Here is a 27990-nt window from a genome sequence, read left to right on the forward strand (position 1 = left end):
ATTTACTGCAGACTTTTTCCCCCCTGAAGGAATGACTCTGCTCCATCACAGCTGTAGGTGGCACAGGATAGCAGCAGGAATGGGAATGTGCTGCTGGATGCTCTGATCCCCAAATCCTGAGCCCATTTTTCCCCTGGTAAATCATAGTCTGCTCACCAAGCTCAGACTTCCCAAAAACACAAGTTTTTCTAACAGCCTTGTGCCTGTTTTCCAACTGCACAGTGCTCCCAAATCATCCCAGCCCTGGCTTTTAGGCAACAAACATTGGGAATAAAGCAGGTGCAGAACCAGGACTGTGCTTGCACAACCTCTGTGCTGATGAGACAGGAGAGTTAGAGCTGCACAAACCACCCTGATCCCCCATCAGAAAACCTCAAAGCACCATGAAGAGTTTCCTTAGCTGAGTCTAAGATTTGACAAGAGCTGAGCTGAATCCTTTTAAGTCTTGATCCCATCATGGGCAGTGCCCTGGGCCTCAGTTTTCAGAGAGTTTTCAGTTTTCAAATTCAATTTTTACCTTTAATTATGCCACTACTGCCTTGCAACAGCAACTACTCCTTGAAAACCAGTTTGAGGATGTTCTAGATAGTTCAACTTGAATTACCCTCTATGTTTATATTCCCACAGCACATTTCTGGTAAATACATACTGAGAACAAGGTGAATTTTAGCAAACTTTTTCTTTACTAAAGTCTCTTGTTATAAATTACACAAATAACTTTATAAACAAATCCCCCCCCGCTTGCATTTTGTTTAAAGTAATAACTTTATATCATACAAATAAAGAAATTTCAAGTATGAAAAGTGCATTATTGCAATAATACCTCTTTGCAAGTCCAAAAATCTTGGTTTAGAATAAAACTGTAAAGTGTAAAAAAGGAGTAAAACAATCAGTGCCATCTATTCATTCAAGAAGTCCAACATCTTAAAAATGATGCTTAGTGTGTTGCAGAGGCAGATTTACATCTGAAAGCAACATGTAATTGAAAAGAAGCTATGTGTGTTCATTGTTTTGCATTAATTTGTGTTTTGTTTTTTGTTTTTCCCCTAGTTTCCTTCACCTTTCTTGGCAGGAATTCTCACTACAACCAGTGCTTGTCCTCAGCCATCACCCGTTCTGTGCTGCTGCCACCTGCATGGTGCCAAGGTCTTCATCCTCCTCGTGCATCCGCTTCAAACTCCCTGCAGGAGGCAAAAGGGAACTTCAGCCATGGGAAACCAGGATATTTAAACACTTCACATTAAAGTTTAAACTAAGAGGCTTGAACACCAAAGAGTTTGGGATTCTGCTGCTAAAGGTTTGCTTAAAAATCACCTCACAGCCCCGGTAGGAGAAGGTTCTCACCTGTGCTGCCAGGTGGGACTGAGAGGGATCTCTCCAGCTGCAGAGGTGACATCATCTGGATGGTTAATTTTGCTAGATAGATGGCTTCATATTCCTGGAAAGGTCCAAAAATGCTGATTGGAATTACTTTGGCATAAAGCTTTGTAAGGATGAGAAGGGCTAATTCAGAGAATATCTCATACTCAGGCACAGATTTGGGAGGAGGAGAATTCTTTGTTGCTTTGACATGAATGACAAAAACCATCAGGAAGTCAGAGGAAAAGAAAAGTTCAAGGATGACTAAAGAAATGGATTTAAGGAACAAACAACATTTCCTCTGCAGCTCCTTCAGCACCAAATAAGACATTTCAGAGCCTCTTAATCACTGCACAAACCAGGATTTTTATTTCTCCTCCATTCCTGGATTTGCTTTGTCCAAAGCTTCAGTCTGAGGAACTGAGGTGCCCACTCATCTTCCTCCCAAGCTTTACTCCTGCTCCTGACATTTCCTTGAAGCATATTTGTATAAATGTCTGTTTGGCAGGAAGATGATTCATTAAATGGCTTTTCAGTTATGATCAGGAATAAAAAAAAAAAAAATCACCTGAAGTTGATGGACAAATCCAGCATTAGGATTAATACAGAATCTTCTTTCTTGGACATAAGTAAATGCATCCCTTAAAAAGAGGAGATAACACTTCAGTGACAAATACATAAAAGTCTCTGTGTCAGTTTGAGTCTTCCTTCAGATTATCAGTTCTTCAAACCTCTAAACTCTGCCCAGAGCTGGTTTTTACAACTGCAATTGCTTGGCCAAAGCAGGAAGCAGCAGTTGTACAATTCTGTTTGCCCACCCCAGTGCTCAGCTCATTTTCCTGTTCAACACAGGCTCAGAACAGCCCCTGGGGCCTCTCCCAAGGTTTTATCCATGGATAGAGGCTGGTGCCCTAATTATTAAAAAAAAAAAGGGTGTAAACACAACTGCAATGAAGTAAAATGACTTTACCAGCCCCTGGTAAAATCTTACGTGAAGTACTGAGACTGAGTGAAAACACAACAGTTTCTCTTCCCTCCAAAATCATTATTCACTCACACCACCTGAATTAAAACCTGAATAGCTCTTCTTACCTGTACTTCACCCCAAATGTTTCCATTATGTATGCAATAACTAAGGCAGCACTGGAAAAATAAAACCCAAACAAATAAATATTAGTAAAATATCTTTTAATTGTTTAAAAATATTCATATCAGGACGGATCATTTCCTACCTTCTAGAAATCCCTGCGTTCCCATGGACAAGAACTTTTCCTGAGAAGATAAAAAAAAACAAGCCAAAATTAACCATATTTGTATAAATTGAATAAAATTCTTTGAAATATGTTATGAAGAACCAGGCAGCAGCAAGGCACATCCAAGAAAAACAGGTGTTGTTTTCCTTGACCCTGAATTTCTGGAATATCTGTCCTTTGGGATACAGGAACTGGGATTCCTGCTCCTGGGAGGATTCTGAGTGACAGAATACAGATTTCAGCTCCTGCATTAGACAGGGGACAAGAAAACTTCATACACAGAACTCAGCTGTGTTTCAAGTGAAAAAAAACCAAACCCCAGAGGTTGATTTTCCAGTTAGAGGCAAAAGGAAAGAACAATTACTCTGAATTTGTCTAATGGAGTTCAAATCAAGCATAATAAACCCCCCAAATTTAAGAAAAGCTCGTATTTGAGAGCTTCTAAAACATATCCCTAAGTTTGTTTTAAGGCTTTAACAATTCCTCAATAAATGAAAAATTAATTTAATTTTACCTCCACTTTGTAAACTTCCATCAATAAATTCTTTAGTCTGAAAAGAAAAAAAAAATACAAGACTCAAACTTCCAGATTATTTTAAGTGCAAGTAGTAATAACTCCTAAATTTGGTATAATTTTTATATCAGTCTTTATTTACAGTGACAATAATGCACTTTATGTAAACTTAAACCTCACTTCAACTGGACATATGTATTTCTTTTAATAAGTAAATTTAATAAATAAAATTCTTTTCTTTTTTAAATTATTCCTAAAATTGTCAGTACAAAACCACTGAAGGCTCTGCTGGGTTTTTTGGTGGAAGAAGGAACAAAATCTTTTTGTTCAGTTGCAAATTAAATTAAAATAAATACACAAACCCACAGTTCAAAACCAGGGGTTTGTTCCAATAATGAGCATTGTTTAATTTACAAGTTACTTTTTAATTCCTCTGCAGCAAATATGTTTTAAGACACTATAAAACTCAGTTAATATTCTGAATTTGATGCAAGAAATGTAGTTTCCCCCAGGTCAAGGGACCCCAGAATTTCCTCACAACCAAATCTGTTTTGAGGCTAGTCTTTTTTAATTTTTATTTCTTTTTTTTTTAATACCATAAAAAGAAGCAGCTCTTACAACTCCACCTGTTTCCATACTTGTAAAAAGGAGTTAATTGCACTTATTAAAGTGTCAATAATAAAGTCAAGAGCTGGCAGCACCTCCAGGTGCCTCAGGCTGAGAATCCCAAATGTCAAAGTGGTATCTGTTAGTTCAGGAAACTCTTGGGCAATTCCCTTCCCAATCCATCTACTCACCATAGGGAAAAATCGGATTATATTCTCCACTGGATTATCTGCAATATCCAAGACTAAATACCTGCAATGAGAATTTCCTGTGAGTACACAACACCACAGAGCTGCTACAACCCCTCCAACTGCAAGAGGAACCCAGCACAAACCCCTGCCTTTAATTCCTGCTCTAAACTGCAGAAATTCAACCAAGAACCTTGTGAGGAAAGGACCCCCTGACAGATTTCACCTCAAACTGAAAGCAGTTACTGCAAACTATGGATAATTCTAATTTACAAACTCCTTCAGGATGAATAAAAATACATGGTTTGGATTTCAAGTCTTTCTGCACCCCAGCACTATTTTTTTATTTTTCAAATAATTCTGACAACGTGAAAATATTTGGAAAGAACAGAAGGAAAACAAAGGAATCTTGATCATTTCTCACCTAAATAACTGCTGGAAGTTTGGTTTAATAAAATTTGCTTCAATGTTTTGCCGTATGCATATTACATGGGTTATTCCATGTTTCTGGAGTATAGGTAGCTGTGGAGAAAGAAAAAAATATCTTTTTAAAATTACACATCATCTATTAGACAGTAATAAAAAGAAAAGCTGTGCTTAAATACAAAATAGGACTACAGCAAGGAAATTCTGAGCTGGTTTTCTAGAATTCAAAAGAGAAAATGACAATAAAGGAAGGTGTTCAATGAACTTGTTCGTCTCTCCCCACCTTTCAAAAATTTCAAGTCCCTAAATAAGGGAGGAATTTGCAGCCAGCATTGGATTCTTGCTGAAATCAGACCATGAAAATAAGATCATTTCAACCATGAGGCAAATTTGCAAAGCCAAGCTGTGCCTGAGCAGTGCTTGACTCTACTGTAGATTTAATTTTCCTTGTTTTCATGTCTACGTGCAAGTGACCAGTTTTATTTGTCTTGTAATGCTTTAGCAAAGGAAATAGGAATTGATAAAGTGTCTCAAATGGTTTAATTTTTTTTTAAAAAAAATTATATTTAAGACTCAATTTTAATACAAATAGCTCAGACCATCCCACAAATGCACCACATATTCCTTCCACTCTGGCATTTTTCACGTTCCAGCACCTCTATAGATACACTCGAGCAGATCTCCACAGTAACAAATCAAATCACCACAGCAAAGCTTCCCTGTGAGAGAATATTCTGAAAATCATACCTTGCTTTTCATAGCTGAAGAATATGGGCCTAAAAATAACCCAGGTAAGATTTCCTAGGAGGCAGGAGAAGAACAGACATTTAATACCAACTCCAAATGATTTGAAATAACACATTTCACTCAGACACAAATAATTTACATATTACTGAAATGTGTAATCAATGTCATTTATAGCAAGACAAGGAAAAAAAAAATGGTTTGGCAGGATAAAAGAAACATGATCTTGGTGCTGGAGATCTTGTTTTGGAGCAGGAACAAAGTCCTTGGTCTGGACTAAGTTCCAAGTTGATTCCTGAATCTCACCCAGCCCCAGATCAAGTGGTTTATAACCCTCAAACGTGGTTTATAATCCTGTCTTGTAATTAACTCCAAATTGCTCTCAAGAAGAGAGATACACGCATGGAAATTCTTCAAGCTTTGACCTAGCAGTGGGAAAATATCACTTTTTAACTATTTATGGTTAAAATGGACACCATGGTAGGAAAATTTTAATTGTCCATCCCACTGGAGAACACTTCCAAGTTTAAGGTAGAAGGCAAAGCTCTGATACATTTCTAGTAATCATCTAAAATCACTAAGAAAGACAAAAATGTGATATTTGGAGAATTTCTGTTTTAGTACCTGCACAGAGATGCAAACACACATATTCCAAGCTGGCAAATCCTCACCTTAATTAACTAATTAATTCTGTCTCCCATGGTGCTGTCTGACACTTTACAGGTGAAGACTGATTTTGATACCAGCTCTTTTTTCTCCCCACTAAATGCTCCATGGGTTTTTCTAACTAATGCTAAATAAAAGTGTCCTACCTGCATCTCTCTCCTCATGGGATAGGTCCAATCCTTAAAAAAAAAATAAAAAAATTAGATATACACCACAGAGAAAAACATTCAGGCAGAGATGTGTACATGCATTTTATAGAAAATAATCACAAGTTCTGTACAAGCTCCCTGCTACCTTTCCACATGGATGCCAGCACCACCCAAGTGCAAGAAAAACACATTTGGAAAGTTAATGTGAAGAAACCTTGAGTATTCTACAAAGAATCTTTAATCTTATCTTTGATAAGGCAAAGGTCCTTATCAGCTGTACATCCACACCTCAGCTTTCTGCTGAGAAACTTCCCTCTGAAGCGAGGGGGGCAAAGAGAAAGGAAAAAAAGCTTTAGAACATTCAGTACTGGTCAGAGAAGAATTCCTTTGGCTGATGCATTCCTGCAGCCACTGAAGTAACAGAAGATAACAAGTGGAGCAGGTAACTCCCTTAAAATCCACACTGCCTCACCTAACCCACTCTGACTGAACAGTCAGGATTCAACTGCAACAGTTCCAGAAATTTGTGATGACAGCAAGCCATGAGTGAGTCTCCACTATTCCCCATCCCACCCAGTAAATAAAACATCTGTGTCCATGATCCTGTTGGGCACTTTCAGCCCAACACCCCCTTCCACAGAAGCCCAGACCCCCAGGACTGGGAGAGTTCAGCTCCCATTCCCAGCTGAGCATTCACCACCAGAACTGTCCAGAGCAAATGCCAGGATCAACATTTCCATCCTCTGCTCCATTGTGAGCTCTGCCAAAGCAGAGCAGAAAACTGCTCAGGCAGAGACTATTCCTGTCTTTCCTTCCCTACAACTCCCACTGGCCTCTATTAACAGGCTCTTACTCATTCCTTGACCCTCACACATGAAGGAGTTGGAGCTGAGATCCCAGTTACCATCTGGAGGTAAAATAAAGAAAAGGGAATAGTCAAATATATCCAATAGGCTGCATACATTTATTTACATAACTCTGTTGTTTGATTCACACACACACCAGCAGCTAAGAAAAAAACTTCCCCTATGTTCTGATGTCCTCAAAAGAATGGGGAAGTTAAACTTCAAATATTCCAGCTGGGAAGGGAGGGTGAGATTACAGCAGGAAGAATTCCTTAAATTGCAGCACCATTCACCTCAGCACCTACACTTGTCCCAGTAGCATTAATTTCACACTAAACCTCTTTTTACCAACACAACAAAAATCCTGTGCTTCCCTCAGACACCCCCATGGTGCACAGGGAGGATTTTCCAGCTCTTGGTAGTGGAATTAAGAAGGATTTTGGTATCAGTAAAGTTATTCTGGAAAAGAAAGCAAACAAACATTAAGCCAATCCAGACAATCCTTTGGATAGCACCTAAAGTGGCAGCACAAACAGGGAAATAAAATGCACTGAAATGGGCTTTGCTGAAGACACACAAGTAGCTAAATTACTTCTGCATGTTCCAGCTGGAATAATAAACTCCTGGAAATAGAAAGGAGAAATGCTGTGACAAAAGGATGATATTTACAGAACTGTATCCTTTGAAGGGTGGCCTGAGAGGGTTCAGCACAAGGCTGCTGGCTTGCTCTGTACACAAAAGCAACATTCACCCCTCTAAAAGCCAGAAAACCCCAGGATTGTCCAAGTTCAAAACCAAGCCTAAGAGCAATAAACACTGAAAAGCTTAGGCTGCGCTCTAGGAATATGAAAGCACTTTACTGGGTTTATTACTGTTTGTAGAATTTAGAAATCTTAATCTGGAGCACAATGAAAACATAAATCCATCAATACTTTGGATTAACAACACATTGCAAATATTCCTTTCAGAGGCAGGAATTTTTTAGCTCAAATAGCTGTAAACTGTGCAAAATAAATAGGTAAGAACTGAGCAATGCAAGTCCAAAGGGAACCAAATCCCAAGAGACAGCACAGATGTTCTGAACAAGAAAAAAAATATCACTCCAGGCCCCAGACATTGGTCCTCAGCACCCTCCAAGAAGCCAAAAAGGAACAGTTTCCAATGGGATTTAGCAAAATAACTCTCTGAAAGACAGTGTTTAAGGAAAACGTTTAATCTGAGACAAGTACACAAACTACTGAAAGAGTGATTTTGGTGACTGCTGACAGCTCTTCAAGGCTTTCAAAACTAACAATGCCAGATTATTCAAATTTTATGCAAAGTTATGTAAAAAAACCCAATCTATTAATGGAGACTGAAGCCAAGCACAGGTCCCATTTTAAGGAATACATTTATCAGCCAGGTTTTCCACACTGTCTGGAGCACCCAGCAGGCAAATAACAACTGAAAGCTTCTCTTTTGATCAGATCAAATGCAAGAATTTTGCTAAGAAAACAAAGGGTGATGCCAGAGGTGGAGGGAAGAACAGCATTCCTTGCTGCCAAGGATTTGGGAGGTTCTCCAGAACAAGTGACAACTCACTGGAAGTCTCACTCATCAATACTTGCAAGACATCAAAGAGATGGAGTGAAAAAAATAATCCCTAGAACTCCAAAGTTTTTAAGATGAGCCACTCCCTTCTGACAGATCTCCTCAAACATGCAGAAGGGGGAAATAAAGTACATTCCAAAGCCCTCCCTTCCCCATCCACAGCCAATCGCCAGCTGAAATAAATGGAAAATATGAATTAATAGATAAGACTTGTCCATGCTACAAAAAGCTTTGTGGTATCCAATATCCAAACTACATCACAAGCAGCTCTGCCAGCAGTTTGGGTTATTTTGTCCATATTTTGCCACACCAACACCTGTTCTTCCTTAAAACAGTTTAATGGCAAAAAGTGACATGAAGTCTTTTTTGTAAGAGTGATCTTGCCTAGGACTTAATCTAAAAAATTCTATTATGATTTTTTAAATTAGTTTACCAGCCCTGACATTGAGACTCTGTACCAAAGCAAAGAATGTGGTTTTTAAACACAACAGCCAAGCTGCATATGCCTCTCCAGAAGGAATGCAGTGAAATGGATCCACGTGACACAGCTTAACTGGTCCCTCACTGACAGCTGAAGCCTGCAGACCCATCTGATTTTCACACATAAAAGGTGCAGCCCCAGTCTTTGTCAAAGCTCAGCTCTGGCTGAACAGCAAGCCCAGTTAGGATGGTTCAACTCCTGCTGCCTTATAATTAATAGAGCCTGCAAACCACAGGCTGGCCCAGGTGAAGGGAGAAGCTCTCAGAGATGGCACAAAAACCACCAGGAAAAGAAATCCAATTAGTAGTTAGAGGAGATGACATCAGGAAGCCTCCTCTAGATTTTCACTGCTGCATTTCACCTGCTCAGCATCACCCATCCCCTACAATGACTCCTCCTGCCTCCCAGACCATCACTCAGATCCTTTGGAAAAGCTGCACACAGCTCCCAGTAAATCCTCCCTGACCACTCCAGGTGTCCAGCCCTTTCCCAACTCCCAGGCAGCCTTTTTGTTGTTGATTTATAGCATCACTTCCCTCTCCACACAGATTTCTCTTCATGTCACAGTTCATCCCAGCAGGACTCCTGCAGGATGGATTCAGCACCTCAGAAATCCAGGGCTGTCAGAATCCTCTTGCCTGAAGCTGTTTCCCTCCAACACTCCGAGCTTCTTCTCCAAACCTGCTACAAGTTGTGAAGTTGGAGCAGCAGAAACTGTTACGGCAGCGCCAGCCAGGGGCTCTGACCTGCTCCAGTTCCTGCCTCTGCTCTGGCCAAGTGAGGTCCTGGCTCTGCCTTTAAGCATTGCACAGGAAATTCAAATTGCAGCCTGGCCCTGTTCTATCAGAGCACAGGATTACATCGACTGCCAGCAGCACCATCATCCTCCTGCCCAGGCTGCAGCTTGGGTTGTGGCTGGGTCCTGCTCCCACAACAATCACCTCCACACAAAGGTTTAATTCCTGGCAGCTTTAAGTGTCGTTCACACGATGAAATGAGATCACACCTTGGGTTTGAGAGCGTTTTACACGTTATTTTACATAGCCCAACAAAGTGGAGGAGAGGGATGTTATCATCAAAGACCTGCACAAGAATCGAAATCGGTATTTGTAAAATGCAACGACTGCAGAAGAAATCTTGAAATAGTAAAGCAGCAGCAGAGCACGCTCACTTGCCACATTTTAATAAGAAAGCAGACAAACTAAATGAGGCACTGAAAGAATATTCAAGGAAAATATTTGAGTATCACCAAAACCTGTCACATCTATCACTGTGAAACGTGGTACTTAAGAGCCTCAAAATTAGCTACAAACAGGAGTGAAGTGAAAGGTTGTGTCTTCAGTTTCAGTCATGCTTCCTATTCTTGGACAGTTATAATAAAAATATGGGGGTTACTATACAAATAGAATTATTTCAGTTGGAAGGGACCTAAAACAACCTGATGATGGCAGGCCCAAATATATAATTTTTTTCCCTAAATAAAAATCGTGGTCCAAGTATATAAAATATACAGAATTAAACCAAATCCTTTAATTCCCTGAAGGCGTGAGCGTGGCACTAACACGAGCAGAGCTTAAGGAATGTTTGGACAGTGCTGCTATCCCAAAAGTGGCTGAGGGCTGGAGAATGGGGCAGGAGAAAGGGGGAGGTGACATTGTCACCCTGCACAGCTGTTCCATCCCATGGCCACCACACTCAGGAAACGATGCAGGGATGGAAGAGTTTTACAGGGAATTCTGTGTGTCTGTCAAGAGCACTCAGACAGCGGGAAGGCACCACCAGAGACATTTTTGCTATTGAAAATACAAAGGAATACAAAAGCAGGAAGGTGGAGAAGAGGAAAAACAGCAGGTGGGGATGACCAAGCACATGGAGGAAGGAAGGAATGAAGGACAACAGGGAAAGAAATGTTATTTTAGCAGAGAGAAACACAAGCCACAGAAAAAGGATAAAAGGTCAAACTAAAGGAAAAGTAGAAATGGAAAGTAGAAAGAAAACAATTCCTATTTGTCCCATTCTCTGACACTGGTCCTGAAGACACCTCATGAAATACCATCAGCACACAGGATCAGCAGCACTGATAAAAACTTTCATCAGACTTTTTTTTTTCCCCCCCAATAAAATTGGAAATAAAGCAGTGGAGGCAGAATCCTTCAGCTATCAGGAAGCACAAAGCCAAGTGCATGGAGTGCCACACACACTAAGATTATCAGCATTGTTTATAATGGTGCAGGAATGGCCTTTTTCATGCCCCTCCTTTTTTCAATTCATGACTTGGGCTATACTGAGACAGTCCTCGTTTAGCTAAAAAACCCCAAACATGCTTTAATTCCCAAATTCTATAAACTGCTCTGCTAAGCCTGTGTGGATCCCACCAGGCTTTGCCTGGATGGGAGGCACAAATTAATCAGGACTGAGAGACTGCTGAACTTCAGCTGCTACAGAGCACTTTTCTGATTTATGCAAAGCAGTCTGATAGTATCCCACAGAGTTGTGATCAAAATCTGTCACCTGATTTACATTTCCCAGCACAACACAGCATTTGTTCTCCATTTTTTTGGGCTCTATTATGTGGGCAGGTAAAATAATTCTAATGATACAGGCTTCCTACTTATTTTAAAGAGTCTGCAGAGGAGGGAAAAAGCTGTGTTTTAAGGGGTTTATTTGTGTTGCCTATCAAAAGTGAGAGTCAAAAAAAGTTTAATAGATTAGTTCCACCTTTAGATGGGCTGCATCACTTCATAGTTAAAAAAAGAAGTCAGAAATACATTAGCATTTCAGACTAAATATAGCTGTCAAAAATGTAAATTTCTTTTTAAGAAAAACCCCATGTGCTAAAAAGAACTCAGCTTTTATGCATAATAAAAAGGCAGATATGTCTGCTTCGTCAATAGGCTGCTAATTTAATTACAAAACCCATGGAGAGTCCTAAAAAAATTCTAAGTACATCATGAATACTTGGTTTGCTCAGCCTGATTGCAAGCAAGTATGTTTTAACAAAGAAATAAACTGGTAATTGTTGCTGTGTTCTCATTATATATATCCTAGTTCTTTTCTTTTTCGTTTAAAATTTAATGGGAAACTAATTTCTATTAAATTCCTTCAATTATTCCCGTCCTTACTGACCTTCTTACCAGAAGTACTAAGATATCTCAGTGTTAATAAGCCAACATGTACTAATTGTTATTAACCTGCCCCTTTTTAATGGGTTTTTAGCCGTATTTTTTCCTCCCAGTACAAACATGTAACACAGAACCTCTCAAATTTAAGAAAGTTTGAGACCTGACCTTGGAAAATGTGCTGATTTTAGGAAAAAATAATATAAAAATCTAAGCTTAGAAATGGTTCCACATCACATCTAATCAGTATTACTCATAAAACTGAGATATTCACTATCACCAGACTGTAAAAGAACACACAGTTCACAAACATTCCCAGTATAAACCAGAAAAGCCTTGCCAGAATGACGAGTTCCAGGTTTTCCAGCATTTCCCAAGCTCCCAAAAGTATGAACAGCCAAGAGGTTTAAAAATCCAGCAATCTCAACCACCACACTATGGATTAGGGACAGGGCAAACAACATCCAGGCTGGAAAAGTGACCTATTTATCCAGAGCACATCCCTGCAGCCTGCCCTAGTCAATCCAGACTGCTCTCTCCCCTCAACACTTCTCCTGCCAGGAAGGAATGGGATGTTGTGCAGCCAACCAGTGATTTGGCTTTATTTTTAATTATTATTAAAGCTGTGACATGGTTACGAGTGTCAGCTGGGAAAAGGGAGCTGGGGGTGGCACTTGGGCTGAGTTAAAGAAGTGACAAAGCTGCACTTTTGAGCAGCAGGAAGTCAGCCAGGGATTCCCCAAGTTCTCCCTCCTCCCTTTCCCAGTACCTTGAAATCAAATCTGCCAAGCCAGCATTAAACCATCCATCGCCAACTTCCTGAAATATTAGGGATTACTCCTCATTAAAGAGCCTTCTCGCTGCAATGCACAAGAATGGATCTTCTGCTTTCCAGGAAAATCTAGATTTTGTGGGCAGAAGGATCTTAGTTTCCTCAGTTTGCTTTTTCAAAGCACTGTCGTAAGAACCGGACTTAAGTCTTCTACACTTTGCTTTTTACAAGTTACCTCCACAAGAACTTTGACATTCACCACTGGCTTTCACTTTGCTTTTTCCCCCCACATACTCCAACTATTTATCATCTTGTATTCAGAGCTTGGAATTTATTTACATGATCTTGTATTTAGATCAAGTCAGACACAAATGTAGCATATTGAAAAGAAATTCTTACAGTTTTTAGAATCAGTTCTTGAAAACCCCCACTATGTAAAGTTCTAACACACTACACATCATATTATTTAGAGCTAGCCCACAAAAAAAAGCCCAAAATAAAAGCTACTCTGAAAGACACTATATTACAATCTCAGTTTCCATCAGTTAAGAGTTGTTAGACTGGCAGTGAGCTCTGGTTTCATTTTTATTTTAACCCCACATTCCTCTTTAGCCATTTTAGATGAAAAGCCACCCAGGCTAATTTAGTTAACCATTCTCAGACAAAAATGTGGATAACACAATTTGTTTCTCCAGGAAGAAAAGATATTTTAAAACAAACAAATTATAAACCTCACAGGGTGGTAGATGATTTGTGTTGAGATACAAAGTGATTACAGCTTTGTGAGAACAACTAAATGACTTGCAACACCTCCAGAGCTCTGAAGCGATGGGGAATATTAAATCCTAACAACAAAAACAGAACAAAAAGAGTCACTCCCATATTTCAGGTAATTTAGCACCATAACAGCATTAGGCAATGCTGTTCAAACAGAAATAAATGCTGATGTTTAGAAAACGCACAACAATCTACAGACGTCTGAAGAGCTCAGACATTCTCAGCTTCCCTCACGAAGGCTGTGACATTTCAAATTAAATATCTGAGGCCACCAAAGTCCGGCGGGGGGGACACTCGGGGGGTGGTTTGTGACACACAAAAACAAACGAGCAGCGTCCAGGGTCAGCGCCGGGGAGTTCAGCCAAGTTCAGAAATCAGACACCGCGCTGCCCCGGCTCCTGTGACAGCGCACAGCTCAGTCTGAGCGCACATTGCCACCTGTCCTCGTCCGCAGAGATGTCCTGGCTCTGGAACACCGTGAAAATACCTCCCCGATGGACTCACCCGAGCGCCGGATCGCCTGTGGAGGGTTGGGGAGAAGGAAGGCACCGAGAGCTCGGCAGGGACACGCAGGTACTCCCTGCTGGGGCTGCTCACACAGGGACACGGCTCGGGGCCTCACAAAGGCAGGGGGACACGCAGGGGGAGCGAAAGGGCGGGGAACAGCCAGGCTGTGACACACGGAACGCAGAAAAGAGGACATAAAATAGAGTGGGGCCGCTATGGGTGGGCAAAAGCCAAAGGAGATGAAGAGGGGGGATCCGTTCCCTGAATTTAAGGGTGGCCAGACTGCCCAGAGCAGCTGTGGCTGCCCCATCCCTGGAAGCGCTCAAGGCCATGTTGGACAGGGCTTGGAGCAACCTGGGATAGTGGGAGACTTCCAGGCCGGAGGCACCGGGGAGGGCAGATACCGGAGGGCCGGGGGTCTGCGACGGCCATAGAGTCCCCAGAGCCCGGCAGCGACATGGGGAAGGAGGATGCGGTCGGTGGTCGCATGGGGTGTCACCAGCACAGGGCGGGACACGGACCCGCGGCCTGCGATGGATCCCAGCGGGGATCCCACAGGAAAGGGCGCGGGAGACACCGCAGGGCGGGCAGGGCTGTGAGGGGAAGCCCCGGCGGGGCCGCGGGCCGGGCATGTGCGGGGGGCCGGGACCGGAGCTCCCGCTCACCTCAGAGTCCTCTTTGGCCTGCGGCAGCGCGGGGAAGGCCGGCTTGGCGAGCTCCATGGCCGGGCGCTGTCCGGGCGGGGCAGGACCCGGGGCAGGGCGGCTATTTGGGCAGCGGGGCCGCGGGCTCCGGCTCGGGAGCGGCAGGAGATGGAGGCGGCGGAGGAGGAGGCGGCGGCGGCGCGCTCAGCCGCTCGCGCCCGGCCGCCATGCTGCTGCTGCTGCTGCTGCCGCCTCTTCTTCCCTCCTCCTCCTCCTCCTCTTCCCACCTCTTCCTCCGCCCCCTCTTCCTCCTCCTCCTCCTCCTCCCAGCCTCCCGCCCGCCCCCGGGCCCCGCTCCCCCGGCCCCCGCCCCGCTCCGCCCTCAGCGCTCTGCCCTCCTCTCGCGGGCAGCTGCCGCCGCGGTTCGTTTAATGAAGTCGCGAGCTCAAATTCGGGCTAATTCACCCCAAAGTTTCAGTAACGGGCGCTTCGCCTGTTAACGGTGAGCAGGGCCCGGCTCGGGCGCGCTCCCGCCGTGGCGCGGCCATTATCGCTCCCTGTACCGTCCCCTGACATTCCCGAGGGCTCCTTCTCCTCACACACCCGCTTCCATCTTGGCTTTATCGCCCGTGGGAATGACGCTTACACTTTATGTGAAATGCTGCCTCACATTTTAGCTGGCAGCGCCAGGCGGGTCATCTCTGGGCTGCCCAGGGCGGTGGTGGAGTCCCCAGCGCTGGAGGTGTCCACGCCTGGACGTGGCCTCGGTGCTCTGGGCCTGGGACAAGCTGGGGGTCAGTCAAGGTTGGACTCGATGATCCCAGAGGTCTTTCCCAAGCTAAATGACTCTGGGATCTCCAGTCGGCTCCTCTTTGTGGAGGAGTGATGCCCACAGACACCTCAGTGTTGGGGCAGCAACCTGCTTTTGTGCTTTTTGATGTCCTGTGCTCTGAGAGCTCTAGGAGAGCTGAAAAGGAGCTTTAGACAAGGGATGGAGGGACAGGACACAGGGAATGGCTTCCCACTGCCAGAGGGCAGGGATGGATGGGATATTGAGAAGGAATTCTGCCCTGGGATGGTGGGCAGGCCCTGGCACAGGGTGCCCAGAGCAGCTGTGGCTGCCCCTGGATCCATGGAAGTGCCCAAGGCCAGGCTGGACAGGGCTTGGAGCAGCCTGGGATAGTGGAAGGTGTCCCTGGGCATGGCAGGGGGGCTGGAATGAGATGGTCCTTAAGCTCCCTTCCAACCCAAACCAATTTATGATTTTATGAGATTTCACTTTAAGCTGCAGGTTTTCATTCCGTTGTTTTTTGGTGTCACTGGAATTTCTGAGGGAAGCTTAGTCAAAGCAAGCAAAGTCAATGGGTTGGTTGCTGAAATAAAATTGGAAGTGTCCTTTTGGTAATACTAGCCCTGGAATTTTAGTCTCAATTTTTAGTTCTAGTGCACCTTTCTGCTGTTTTTGCTAAACAAAACTTTGAGAAACCTTCAACAATCACATTCCAGCAACCATTCCCTCAGCCAGAGGCCCAGCTCGCTGTTCACATCACTCTTCTGCTCAAAAATAGACTTTTATTTCACATTATTTTATTTCATTGTTCCAGGCTGTAGGAGCTGCACTCAAAAGGGTGTTGAAACTAAACCTGAGATTTGCATCTTTATACTCCTGACACAGCCACAACAGGGAGAAAGACCTGTAACAGCCATATAAATGGGGAAATATTGTTGCCTGTCCTGTTTTAATTATTCTAGACTTTACACCATCTATTTTATCTGTGGTGGGAAAGGAAATAAAATTACAGCTGTTAAAATTGCCAGGGAGATGCTGTGTGTTTCCTGGGAAGTCAAGAGCTAATCTAATGTACTTGCCTGTCAGCTGAGCAGGCCCAGAGTAATCCAATTAGGATAATTAGAAGTAGCCAGAAGTGCAATTTAGTGCATTGCTGCTCCAGTCCAACATTCAGGTGAGCTGCACAGTGCAGTGGGTCTGTGTGCACCCCTCAGGGTGGAACTGCTTGGAAAATAAAAATAAAGCAGATGCCCTTAAAACCACCACCACCTTTTCTTAAAATATTTCTTAAAATAAATAAACACCAGCTCAGGTAAATCCTCTTTCCAGAATTTAGCAGCAAGTGAGTGTGCCCAGGTGGGCAGAGAGGTCAAAGGCACCTGGCTTGTACCAGCCACAGAGTGGCCACAGGAGCAGGGCAGTGACTGTCCCCTGTGCTGGAAAGGACAAAGAGGGGCTGGAGCTTGTCCAGAGAAGGGAACGGAGCTGGGAAGGGTCTGGAGCCCCAGGAGAGGCTGAGGGAGCTGGGAAGGGGCTGGAGAATTCCTGAGGGAGCTGGGAAAGGGGCTCAGTCTGGAGAAAAGGGGAAACAGAGGGAATTTCTGGCTCTGCATAACTCCCTGCCAGGAGGGGACAGCCAAGGGAGGCTCTGCTCCCAGGGAACAGGGACAGGATAAGGGGAAATGGCTTCAAGCTGTGCCAGAGGAGGTTTAGATTGGATATTAAGGAAAATTCCTTCATGGAAAGGATTGTCCAGACCCCACCAGTCCCTTCTCTCTCCAGGGGTTAGGCAGCCTCTGGTATAGAAAGCACAGGACTCCAATCCTCACATCAGAGAAAAGTTGCTCCTCAAACTCAGAAGACACAAAATTCACCTCTCTGCGAGAGTAAGACACAATGTCCACCAGGATAAACAGATTTAAACAGATTTTATTCATAAACTGTCTGGGGAAAGGAGGTTTACTGATATACAAAAAGTCAAGAAATGAACTGACTTCTGTTTGTGAATCCCTTCAGGCACATTTATAAATTCCCACCATAATTGCTAAGAGAACAACACATCTCCACACATTTTTACTGAGCCTGGGCTGTAATGAACATTGCATTTCAGAATTGTACAGAAAACACACTCCTGTAGCCAACTTGCAACTAGCATTCCCAAAATTACTAGCTACATGCTACACAAACACCTTACAATGATAATCAAGAGGTACATTATTTCTCTCCTTGTTTTATGCATTAAACCAGTAGGATGTGTACAATCAATCAAAAATTCTATGGTTAATTTACACAGGTTTGTAGTCAAGCTTGGACTCCAGCTTCTTGGAATCAGCCACTTTCCTGACAGCTTTCATGAAATCTTCCTGAACTACGAAGTCATGATCAGCACGGATTGCAAACATCCCTGGGAGGGAGGATTTAACAGAAGACAGAATATGAAGTTTCACTCAAAATCAAATGAAAACAGATCCAGGTTACACTGTCTGCATGTGGGCTTTCCCATGTCTTGGATGCTGGCAAGAAGGAATTCCCCTTTCTGAACTAGGGGATTACTAAAAAGAAAACTTGTTTGAACTCTGAGTGTGCATTTGCTGTGTTACTCAGCCTGCCCATTCAGGCAAACCCCAAATGCACAAATTTCCATGTGAAAAAAGCATAAAATAGCATCAACTCTCTGAGCAGACAGGTACCAAGAGCCCTGAATTCTCTACAAAGAGGAGAAAAATGGGTACAATCCCTGTTTCTGGAATGTATCTGGTTCTAATGAGACAGTGGGACACATCATGATCAGCCAACAAGTGGCTGGCTCAGATCAGCTCAAGTGAAATGTTCCAGCAGAACGTTTTTGAGCTCCTGGGTTTAATCCACAGAGGAACAGCTCCAAGATTCAGCATTATCCAAGATTTAGCACATCCAAATGAAGAGTTAAGGAATTACCTGCTTCAGTACAGACGTTTCTCAAGTCTGCTCCGTTGAAGCCATCCGAAAGCTTCACGATTGCTTCATAATCTGTTCATAAAACACCAGTGCCCGTTAGGAATAAATCACCCTTCCCGTTAGGGATGCCAATAAAATACAGATCCAGCCACCAAACTTGGATTTCAGTGCAAACAGAGAGCTACCCACTGGGCTGATAAATTAACTGGAATCAGCAGCTGTATCAGCCCTTCCATTAAAACAGAAATGCATGGCAGCCAAAAGCTCATGTTATACAATTAAATCCCTAAGTTACCAACTTGTGGTTACAATAATCAACATGAAGTGCAAAAGCTCCATCAAAGCAATGTTCTTATCATTTAAATGCTTTAAAAACCCAGAAAACTTATCTCCAAGTGGTCATAAATCAGTCCCTTTCTACTTCCAACACTCCATCTAATAAAGGCACTTAGTGTCTTAATATATTAAGCCTGATATTTTATGCACATATATTTACTGAAAGAGTGGCCATGGTTGTAATTCAGTGGAATTCAATTTCTAAACCACTCTTGAGCCTCTGGCAAGTTCTGATTTTTGCAAGGCTGCTCATTAAAATTATCAACTCCCTGGAAAACTTTTCAGTTTCCCTTCTATATAAAATTCAAAACATTTGAACTGAATGTTTTTATCTCAAGAATCTAAAAGCTCCTAAAGAAGAGAAGTTCTTCAGCTGTATTTTAATTCCATGTATTAGAATGTCATATAAAAAATTCTTTTCATAACTGGAAAGTTAAAAAGACATCAGGAAGGAGAATGAACAAAGTTGAACAGTGCAAGGTTTGTGAGTTTAGGGTTCTCAGCAGACACCAGGATTGAAGCAGGAGAATCTCATGCTGGAACTTGAGCAAATCCTTATCTTTGGATTTTAATCCAATTTCCACCTCACTCTGCTGCTAAATTCAGGCCTTCCTTTTGGGCTATCAAAGCTGAGCATCACAGTCTTTCCATATCACATGCAGGAATTTAGCAAGGGCCTGACACCTCACCTTGAATGGCACAAGGAATGAGCCCAGCCTCCTCCACCCCAGTGCCAAAGACACGAGAACAGCATGAAGTGGAATCCCAGAATCCTACAATGGTTTGGGTTGGAAGAAACCTTCAGGATCATCTCATTCCAAGCCCTGCCATGGCCAGGGGCACCTTCCACTTGCTCCAGGCCTCATCCAGCCTGGCCTGGAACACTTCCAGGGATCCAGGGGCAGCCACAGCTTCTCTGGGCACCCTGTGCCAGGGCCTCAACACCCTCACATCAGGAATTCCTTCTCAATATCCCATCTAACCCTGCCCTCTGGCAGTGGGAAACCATTCCCCCTTGTCCTGCCACTCCGTGCCTCGCAAAAAGTCTCTCTCCAAGAACTTTACCTCAGGCTCACGATCTGCTTTGGAGCTCCTTCTGTCTCTTAGCCTGCAGTCACGTGCAGGTTTAAGCCAACACTGCTGCTAAGAAAAGCAATGCCCAGCCCTGGCCCTCCCCCAGCTCGCTCCTGCTGTCCCTGGGCTGAGCTGCAGCTGTTGATGCAGCCAGATGGTGGCCGGGATCAGCTCCAGGGGCTGCAGGAATCGCTGCTGTCAGCACAGAGGGGGCGGGGGTGGCACGGGGCCCTGGGGCACTGCTGCACTCCCAGGCAGCCAGCGCTGATTTAAAGGCAAATCCCAGCCCCAGTTTCCTCCAGGAAAGCTGGGAGGAGTCACTGGGAAAGCAGGGCTCTGGGCAGCTCAGAGTAACACAGTCCTCAAATAAACATTCCCCATTTTGCTCTATTGTTCCCCCCGACACTCCTGAGAGAACGATCCACGCCACTACCAGACAATTTTGCTTATGCTATCTCCAAACTCTGAGGTTTCTCCCTGACTTTTAATGATTGTTGCTTTCAGACTTCTTCATTAACAGTATTTCTTTCATTGAGGGGTGAATGAAAACACTCTTTACTTGCACTCAGCTGTTTCATTAGAAACACGAACTGCCTGATGAGAACCACGTTGATTTTCCAGTTTCCAGCTGGGCTCCAAGGGTTTATATTGGGTTTTCCTTTTCAAAGACTTAACAACAGTTCAATCAGGATGCATTAAAAAATAAAACAAGTACAATTCCGAGAGGGGAAGCTGTGTGGGCAGTGTAAAGGTGGGAATACAGTCAGAATCACTGTAACAACTCACCCTGTTCCCATCTCTACAAACAGCAGCAGGAATGACATCCAGGGAACTCCTACTTACCTATCTCACCGTGTTTAGTGATAGGACCTGCATGAATCTTCAAAATATCTAATCTGGCTTGTTCATTTGGTAGATCGATATCTAGGAAGAATTACAGCTTCAATAAAAACAGAAACCCACAATTCCCATGGATTACATCCTCCTTCCAGCCATACTGGGAAGCAGAAACTCACGGATTTTTCTATCCAGCCTTCCGGGCCGCAGCAGGGCAGGGTCCAGGGTGTCAGGTCTGTTGGTAGCCATGATCATTTTAACTCTGTGCAGAGTGTCAAATCCATCCATCTGATTCAACAACTAACAGGGAACAGAACTTTGGTTTTTAAACAATCCCAAATCTTCCCTGTCTGATTTGTTTTCCTGCCTAAGTATTCTTCATCAAGATGAAATGCTCTGAAGTTAAAAAAAAATCCTACAAGGCCTTGAGCTCCCTGAATATTCCATCCCAAGCAATGAAGAGCTGAAAAGAGACACTGAAAATGCTTTGCCCAGAGAAAAGGACATTGAGCAAAGCTGAGCTCAAACGTGAAACACTTGACTAAAACAATGAGACAAAGAAAATATTGCAAGGACTAAAGGAGCCAGTGGCTGCCTGACACATTTGGATTGTAGAGCACCAAGGCCAGGACATTCCAATTAGACTTGAAGAACAGCCTCTGGAATACTAATCCACACACAGGAGGGTGTTTCATTGTGAACACTCAAAGCACTTGCTCTTTGATCACAGTGATTTAATTCTCTGTGGAAGGCAGACACATTCTTTTGAACCAGGCAAACTGTTTGCAAACACAGGCCAAGGAAGGTTCTCATTAGCTTCAGAATTCCTAATTGTCACCAGTGGTTTTAATATTCTCTTCACACAACCCAGTTTATCAAAGCAATTAATACAGAAACAAAGAAATACAAATGCTCCTCCTAGCTTTGAAAATCCAGCTGAACAGTCCAAAAAATGTTATGGACTGGGTATCTTTGGGACTAAAAGAGACAGGAAAGGGGGTTCTCTAAACCTTCAAAGATGCAGGGAGCAGCAGTAAGCAAATGAAAATATCCCAAATGATTTCAGCAATTTAAAAGATTCAGTTTGTCTCCACAATTAACTCATGGCTGAGTCACCAGGATGTGCAGCTGCCTTTTGTAAAAGCAGCACTTAGTTCACTTCTAGTTTGAGATTATTAACCCAGAAAAGGTTCTGCAAAACCAGATCCCAGGTAACAAATCACACCTGTATTATTATTTAATGTGGCTGTTCAGGCCACAGTGAGGAACTGGACACTCACCTCCATCAGAGTCCTCTGAATTTCTCTGTCAGCTGACGTGCCTTCGGAAAAGCGGCGCCCACCTGCAGCACACCAAACCCATCAGCTCTGCTGCTCGATTTTTGCCTTTTAATCAGGGGGAATTGGCTTTATAGCCGACTCCAGCCCTAAAAGGAGAGCCCAGCCACCCCTCAGGCCATGAGCCTTACCAATAGCATCGATCTCATCCATGAAAATGATGCAGGGCTGATGATCTCTGGCATAATTGAACATCTCTCGGATCAGCCGAGCGCTCTCGCCGATGTATTTGTCCACAATGGAGCTGGACACCACCTTGGGAAGGACAGAGGATGAGGATGAGGAGACTGAAGAGCAAACAGACCCAATGTGTGTGGGGGCATTGCCATTACACACCTTGAGGAAGTTGCAATCCAGCTGGCTGGCAACTGCTCTGGCCAAAAGGGTTTTTCCTGTACCTGGACAGACAAGAAAGCTGTTTAATTACTAACTCAACACTGACTGGAGGGAAGGAAAGGGCAAAAAGGAAAGGGCAAAAAGGAAAGGGCAAAAAGGAAAGGGCAAAAAGGAAAGGGCAAAAAGGAAAGGGCAAAAAGGAAAGGGCAAAAAGGAAAGGGCAAAAAGGAAAGGGCAAAAAGGAAAGGGCAAAAAGGAAAGGGCAAAAAGGAAAGGGCAAAAAGGAAAGGGCAAAAAGGAAAGGGCAAAAAGGAAAGGGCAAAAAGGAAAGGGCAAAAAGGAAAGGGCAAAAAGGAAAGGGCAAAAAGGAAAGGGCAAAAAGGAAAGGGCAAAAAGGAAAGGGCAAAAAGGAAAGGGCAAAAAGGAAAGGGCAAAAAGGAAAGGGCAAAAAGGAAAGGGCAAAAAGGAAAGGGCAAAAAGGAAAGGGCAAAAAGGAAGAGGGAGAAAAAGGAGAAAGAAAAAGAAAATAAAGGAAAGGACAAGTGAAAAAAGAGAAAAAAGGAAAAAGGGAAAGATAAAACCAAAGATGAGATAGAGGAGAGAGAAGAGATTAAAAAGGAAAAAATAAAGAAAAAGGAAAAAAAAGAAAATAGAAAAATGAAAAAGAAAAAAGGAAAAAATAAAAATGGAAAGAAGGAGAAACAAAGAAGGCTCTTGCCACAGTCTGAAAGCAACAACCAAACACTTGTTGCCCTTTGCTGAGACTCACCAGGGGGGCCATAGAGCAGGCAGCCTTTTGGAGGGATAATTCCCACACGCTGGAATAATTCTGGGTTTGTAAGTGGCAGCTCAATGACCTGTGAAGGGACAGAAAACAAACTGAGCCTCTGAGTTTTAAAACAGTCAATGATGCACCTGCCAGCCTGTTTCTCATGTATCTGCATTCTTATTTATTGGCAGCATTTTTGTGTGAGAAATAGTTTAATAAGGAAATGTCAGAGATCCTGTAGATTCTATAGATCCACACCCCTGCCCTGGCTCTGCAATGGCTGCTTCCTGTCAATGCTCTTTGCTCAAATCACATCCCTACTTCCCAATTCCACTCCCCAGAGCAATCCTGGTAGCTTTTGAGCAAAAATCCAGTCTGCTTTGCTCCCACTTGACTTCAAGGCACTCCCACAGTCTAAAGGGTCTTGGATCCTTTAAACTCTCTCCTCTAAGGGATTATCTTCATTTTAATCCCAATCCAAGCACTTTAACTGAAACATGGAAAGCACTGATCTGAGAGGATCCTTGAACAGCCCCAAGGTGGTGAAAGGCAAACATCAAAAAGGTGCTTTTGCCCTGAAAAGCTTCACTGAGAGCATTATTTAGGATCTGATAGGGGGTTTGAGGCACTGGGTACCTCCCGTAATTCTCGGATTTGTTCTGACAAGCCTCCGATCTCAGAGTAGGAAACGTCTCCTGGGTCTTCATGAGACATGTTATAAACCAGTGGATCCACTTCCCTGGGCAAGTATCTGGAAAACAAGAGTTGAGAGGACATATTTTTATTGTGTAGACACATTTATAAATTCATAAAGTTATTCCCATAAATTTCACAGCAATATAAACATTATTTCTTCCTTTCCCAGCTGGAAAAAACAGAACAACCTCCAGACCTAGCAAACTTTTAAAAGTTTTAAAACACAGCTTAAAACATGGCTGAAAATACTGCAATTATTTTTCTAAAGAAGACCCAATTTCTTTTTAAATCATATAAAACAGACATACAAGTCTTCCCTCAGAGTTTAAGCACTGCTTTGCAGGGAATGTTTACAAAATATTGCAGAAGTGATTACTCAAGTCTTTGTGTAATGTTTTTTCCTCCTTTTTATGATAAGAAGAGCAAAATCCTACCTCATAATAGTCAGAGTGGTCATGTCCAGAGCAACTCTCGTCCCTGGCTTCAGCTTACTCTTGTCAAGCTAGTCCCAAAAAAATGAATTCTGTTAGAACCCCACTCCAACACAATCCCTGATTTTAGCCAAGATGTTCACTGGAGTTTACACTCCTTTCTCCATCACACACAAGAAAAGAAAAAAACAAGGCTAGAGAGTGACACACCAAGCAGCCATTAACTTATATCCATCACTTTTAAAATAAAGACTGTTTTCTAGTTCATCATTAATTTTTAATTTTACTGCTGTCAATCTGACTGGATCAGTGGGATCTAATCTTCCCCTCTGCTCCACACAGGAACAGCTGTTTCAGAATAAATAAACAACCCTCACAAAAAGTTGAACATTTTCTTGTGTCATTACCTCCCCTCTTTGAAGTCAGCTGTTCAATTATTGCTCTTTCACCTCGGATGCCTCCTCACCTGCCTCAGCAACTTTTGTCTGCTTATTCCATTTTGATGGGATTTTTAAACACATTCCAGTACATCCTACTAAATTTTGCTGGAATTAAAAGAGGATTTTGACAATCCTTTTCCAGGATTGCTGGAAGTTTCCCATTGTCCCTGCTGGGGGATTTATTCCCTTTCACGTGGGTTCTTGACCCTCTGGAAGGGTTTAGGATCAAGCTGTCCCCCCTCCTTTACTGGGGTCACTACTAAGGCCCCTCTTTCCAGCTTCCTTATCCACAAGAACTTTGTAACAGCTTGGAATTCTCTCAGATTCAACTCTGCCCAACAGACTGAAGTTATTTTGAAGTTTATTTGTGAGAAAAAAAAACAAAGAGGAACCACTTGACCTTCTTAACTAATGCACTTGAGATAGGGAAGTAATTTTGCTCCCACTTGAACAGCCTTGCTCTCCTCCCTCCTGAGCAGCAGCAGCTCAGCCATGAGGGCTTTGATCAAAAACTCGTCCTTCTAGTCTGGGAGAAATTGTTTGTCTTTGATATTTTGACATTTTGAAAACAATCAGGGCTATTTTACTTTTTTTTTTTTTTTTGAGCCTCTGGTAGCAAATCAAGGATCTTTTAAGATAAAAGAGTGTTTTTAGTGAAGAATAAACTCCAAAGTGCTGGTTCATCCAAGGACAACCTATTCCTTAGGATTCACCTCTGTTTCAACACAGAACAGCAAGATTACCTCACATGCCCCAGAGAGGAATGAAGTTTACTTATGTCCCAAAATTCTGCAGTGAACATCAGTTTCTCACCAGAAAGATGAAAAAAAAGTAAGATATGGATAAAGATAATGGCTTTAAACAGACAGAGAGTAGGTTTAGATGGGATATTGAGAAGAAATTCCTGGCTCTGAGGGTTGTGAGGCCCTGGCACAGGATGCCCAGAGCAGCTCTGGCTGCCCCTGGATCCCTGGAAGTGTCCAAGGCCAGGTTGGACAGGGCTTGGGATACTGGAAGGTGTCCCTGCCCATGGCAGGGCTGGAATGGGATGAATTTTAAGATCCTTTCCAACCCAAACTATTCCATTATTATGATATACACTGAAATAACACGAAAACTAAAGCTCAGCACCGTGACAGCAACTCAGTGACATTACACAATTATCAATTTTCATCATAATTAATTTTCTGAGAGCCCAAGATCAGGCAGAAGGACAGAATTTTGACTCAATAAAAATCATAAAACACATGCAAGATCCTGGGAACGCTGTGGATTATTTTGTCTCCACCAGGAAATTATACTGCTACCACTGCACAGGGAGAGGGAAGCAGGTACCAGAGTAAACCAGTGATGTGCACATTAAAGAAGAAAAAAACACCCTACTAAGAACCCATGAATGATGAAAAGCAATGCTAATATTCCAGACCAAAGCAAATTTTTAATGAATATTCACACAGACCAATTACCTGACGTCGACAGCCAACCACATATCTTGGTCCATTTGTAGCCTTCACAATGACTGGAGAAAGAAAATCAGAGAAAAAACCCAAATTTACTCAATTCACACTCTGAGTTGTGATTCTGAACTATCCAGTGTGTTTTTCTGACAATAATCTGATCACTAATACTTTAATTCTTTACTTCTCCATAACTAACGAGATTTAAACTTCAAAAGCTTATTATTTTGTTCCATGCCAGGATGGACAGAGCTTGGAGCAGCCTAGCAGAGTGGAAGGTGTCCCTGCCCCTGGCAGGGGCTGGAATGAGATGGGCTTTAAGGTCTCTTCCAACCCAAACCATCCCATATTTCCATGATTTTCACAATCTCAGAGAATATAACAGTTCAGTGTACTTACACTTCTCCTCTGTCAGCTGTTTAAGAACCTCACCAACAATCTGTCAAAGAGTAAATACAGCATTAGCCTCAAGAGAAATTAACACTGCAGGACTCAGACACACTGTAACCCATCCTTAACCCATCAGTTCCTGATGTCAAAGCCCCTGTTTGTTTTACCTGGACTGTTCCCACTTTCTCTTTCATTGATGCAAAAACCTCCAGACAGATTCACTGTCAACAAGCAGCACAGGATGCCAACACCTCATTTCCCTCACGTACCTGCCCAACGCTCTGCAAGGCCTTGAGATCATTTTCTGACTTCTCATACTGCTTGGTGAGTTCTTTCAGCTGTTCTCTTACTAGAAGAGGAAAGAAACACGGGATTTTGTTATCCTTCAACCCCACAAGAGCACGGGACCAGAGCCTTTTCCAACAGCAAAGCTGCAGGTAGAATGAGACTGGGAGACCAGTAAGTGGTCTAATGTGCTAATGTGGAGAAGGGAACAGAGCTGGGGAAGGATCTGGAGTATCAGGTGCTGCTTAGGGAGCTGGGAAGGGGCTGGAGAATTCCTGGGGAAGCTGGGAAGGGGCTGAGCCTGGAGCAAAGGAGGCTCAGGGGGCCCTTGTGGCTCTGCACAAGTCCCTGGCAGGAGGGGACAGCCGGGGAGGCTCTGCTCCCAGGGAACAGGGACAGGACAAGGGGAAACGGCCACAAGTTGTGCTAAGGTAAGTTTAAATCGGGTATCAGGGGAAATTTCTTCACGGAAAGGGTGGTCAGTCATTGGGGAAAGGCTGCAGAGGAAGATACTGGAGTCTCCATCCCTGGAGGTGTCCAAGGAATGATTGGACGTGGCACTCAGTGCTCTGCTCTACTGACAAGGTGGTGACAGTCACAAGATGGTCTCGCTGATGCCAGACATCTTTATAAACTTAAATGATTCAGTGTTTCTGCGATCCTCCGGAGCCGTCCCAAGGGCACCGGGACCCAGCCGCGGCGCTGGCAGCGCCCACCCCCGTCCAGCCCCGCTCCCCGGGGCCCGGCCAGGCCCATGACGAAGCGCGGGCAGCGCCGCGGCCACCGCTCTCCCTTCTGTGGGCTCCGCGGGGCGCTCAGCGACGCCCATCCCTCATCCCCTCACCGCCCGCCGTGCCCGCGCTCACACTCCTTGAGGCGGCCGTCGATCTCCTTGTGCTCCAGCAGCTTCTTGCGGTAATCCTGCAGCGCCTTGTCTCTGGGGTCCGCCATGATGAGCAGCGCCCGCTCGCGGGGAATGCCGGGAAGGGCCATGGCGGCGGGGGGCGCTCCCGCCCGGCCCTGGGCGCGGCGCGGCGCCCCCTGCCGGCGCGGAGGACCGCGGCTGTCGCGACACGCGGCTGCTGTCGTGAGGGGCCGCGAGTGTCGCTGATATCGACTGCGGTGGGCACGGGCTGTGTCAGCGCTCAGAGGCCGCAGCGTGGGGAAAAGAGCGGCCGCGGAGTGTGGGTAGAAGTGGAAGAGCGAGGAGGTGTGGGGAGACCTTATGGAGGTCA

The 27990-nt window shown here is 43.9% G+C and overlaps 2 protein-coding genes and 1 long non-coding RNA gene across 5 annotated transcripts; 1 reads left to right on the forward strand and 2 right to left on the reverse strand.

The window, feature by feature from the left end:
* Positions 1–664: 664 nt before the first annotated feature.
* Positions 665–15586, reverse strand: STYX (serine/threonine/tyrosine interacting protein). Of its 3 annotated transcripts, none has more exons than XM_086892299.1 (11): positions 15287–15586; positions 5903–5935; positions 5094–5147; positions 4345–4442; positions 3924–3984; positions 3127–3163; positions 2592–2631; positions 2452–2502; positions 1928–2000; positions 1345–1438; positions 665–1181 (listed from the first exon to the last, which is right to left on the reverse strand). In XM_086892299.1, exons 2-11 carry the CDS (start codon positions 5918–5920, stop codon positions 1108–1110), a joined length of 600 nt encoding a protein of 199 aa, XP_086748425.1. In that variant the 5' UTR covers positions 5921–5935; positions 15287–15586; the 3' UTR covers positions 665–1107. The 3 variants fall into 3 exon arrangements, with proteins under 3 accessions (XP_086748425.1, XP_086748424.1, XP_086748426.1); XM_086892298.1 differs by lacking the exon at positions 15287–15586 and adding an exon at positions 14662–15001; XM_086892300.1 differs by lacking the exon at positions 15287–15586 and adding an exon at positions 6971–11814 and having other exon boundaries at positions 5903–6925.
* LOC147652796 (uncharacterized) lies at positions 13840–18004 on the forward strand. Its single transcript, XR_015287811.1, has 2 exons — positions 13840–14062; positions 17724–18004. It is a non-coding gene; the product is annotated as an uncharacterized LOC147652796 (long non-coding RNA).
* PSMC6 (proteasome 26S subunit, ATPase 6) lies at positions 17342–27748 on the reverse strand. Its single transcript, XM_086892297.1, has 14 exons — positions 27622–27748; positions 26740–26819; positions 26480–26519; positions 26090–26142; positions 24187–24254; positions 23693–23807; positions 23057–23144; positions 22288–22349; positions 22083–22206; positions 21895–21956; positions 20794–20914; positions 20621–20701; positions 18368–18439; positions 17342–17834 (listed from the first exon to the last, which is right to left on the reverse strand). The coding sequence occupies exons 1-14, from the start codon at positions 27746–27748 to the stop codon at positions 17716–17718; spliced, it is 1212 nt and encodes a 403-aa protein (XP_086748423.1). The 3' UTR covers positions 17342–17715.
* Positions 27749–27990: the final 242 nt, after the last annotated feature.

The sequence above is a fragment of the Cyanistes caeruleus genome, chromosome 6, assembly GCF_971803275.1.
Source record: "Cyanistes caeruleus chromosome 6, bCyaCae1.hap1.1, whole genome shotgun sequence".
NCBI classification, from domain to species: Eukaryota; Metazoa; Chordata; class Aves; order Passeriformes; family Paridae; genus Cyanistes; species Cyanistes caeruleus.

Excerpts from the sequence above, each read along its gene's own strand:
- STYX (XM_086892298.1), bottom strand. The coding sequence starts at position 14,718 with ATGGAGCTCGCCAAGCCGGCCTTCCCCGCGCTGCCGCAGGCCAAAGAG. Across the intron at positions 4,443-5,093 it reads CTTCAGCTATGAAAAGCAAG|CTACCTATACTCCAGAAACA; the intron begins GTATGATTTTCA and ends CTTTCTCCACAG. Across the intron at positions 3,985-4,344 it reads AACTTCCAGCAGTTATTTAG|GTATTTAGTCTTGGATATTG; the intron begins GTGAGAAATGAT and ends TTCTCATTGCAG.
- PSMC6 (XM_086892297.1), bottom strand. The coding sequence starts at position 27,748 with ATGGCCCTTCCCGGCATTCCCCGCGAGCGGGCGCTGCTCATCATGGCG. Across the intron at positions 20,915-21,894 it reads TTCAGAGGACTCTGATGGAG|TTGTTGAATCAGATGGATGG; the intron begins GTGAGTGTCCAG and ends GTTCCCTGTTAG. Across the intron at positions 17,835-18,367 it reads AAACGTCTGTACTGAAGCAG|GGATGTTTGCAATCCGTGCT; the intron begins GTAATTCCTTAA and ends CCTCCCTCCCAG.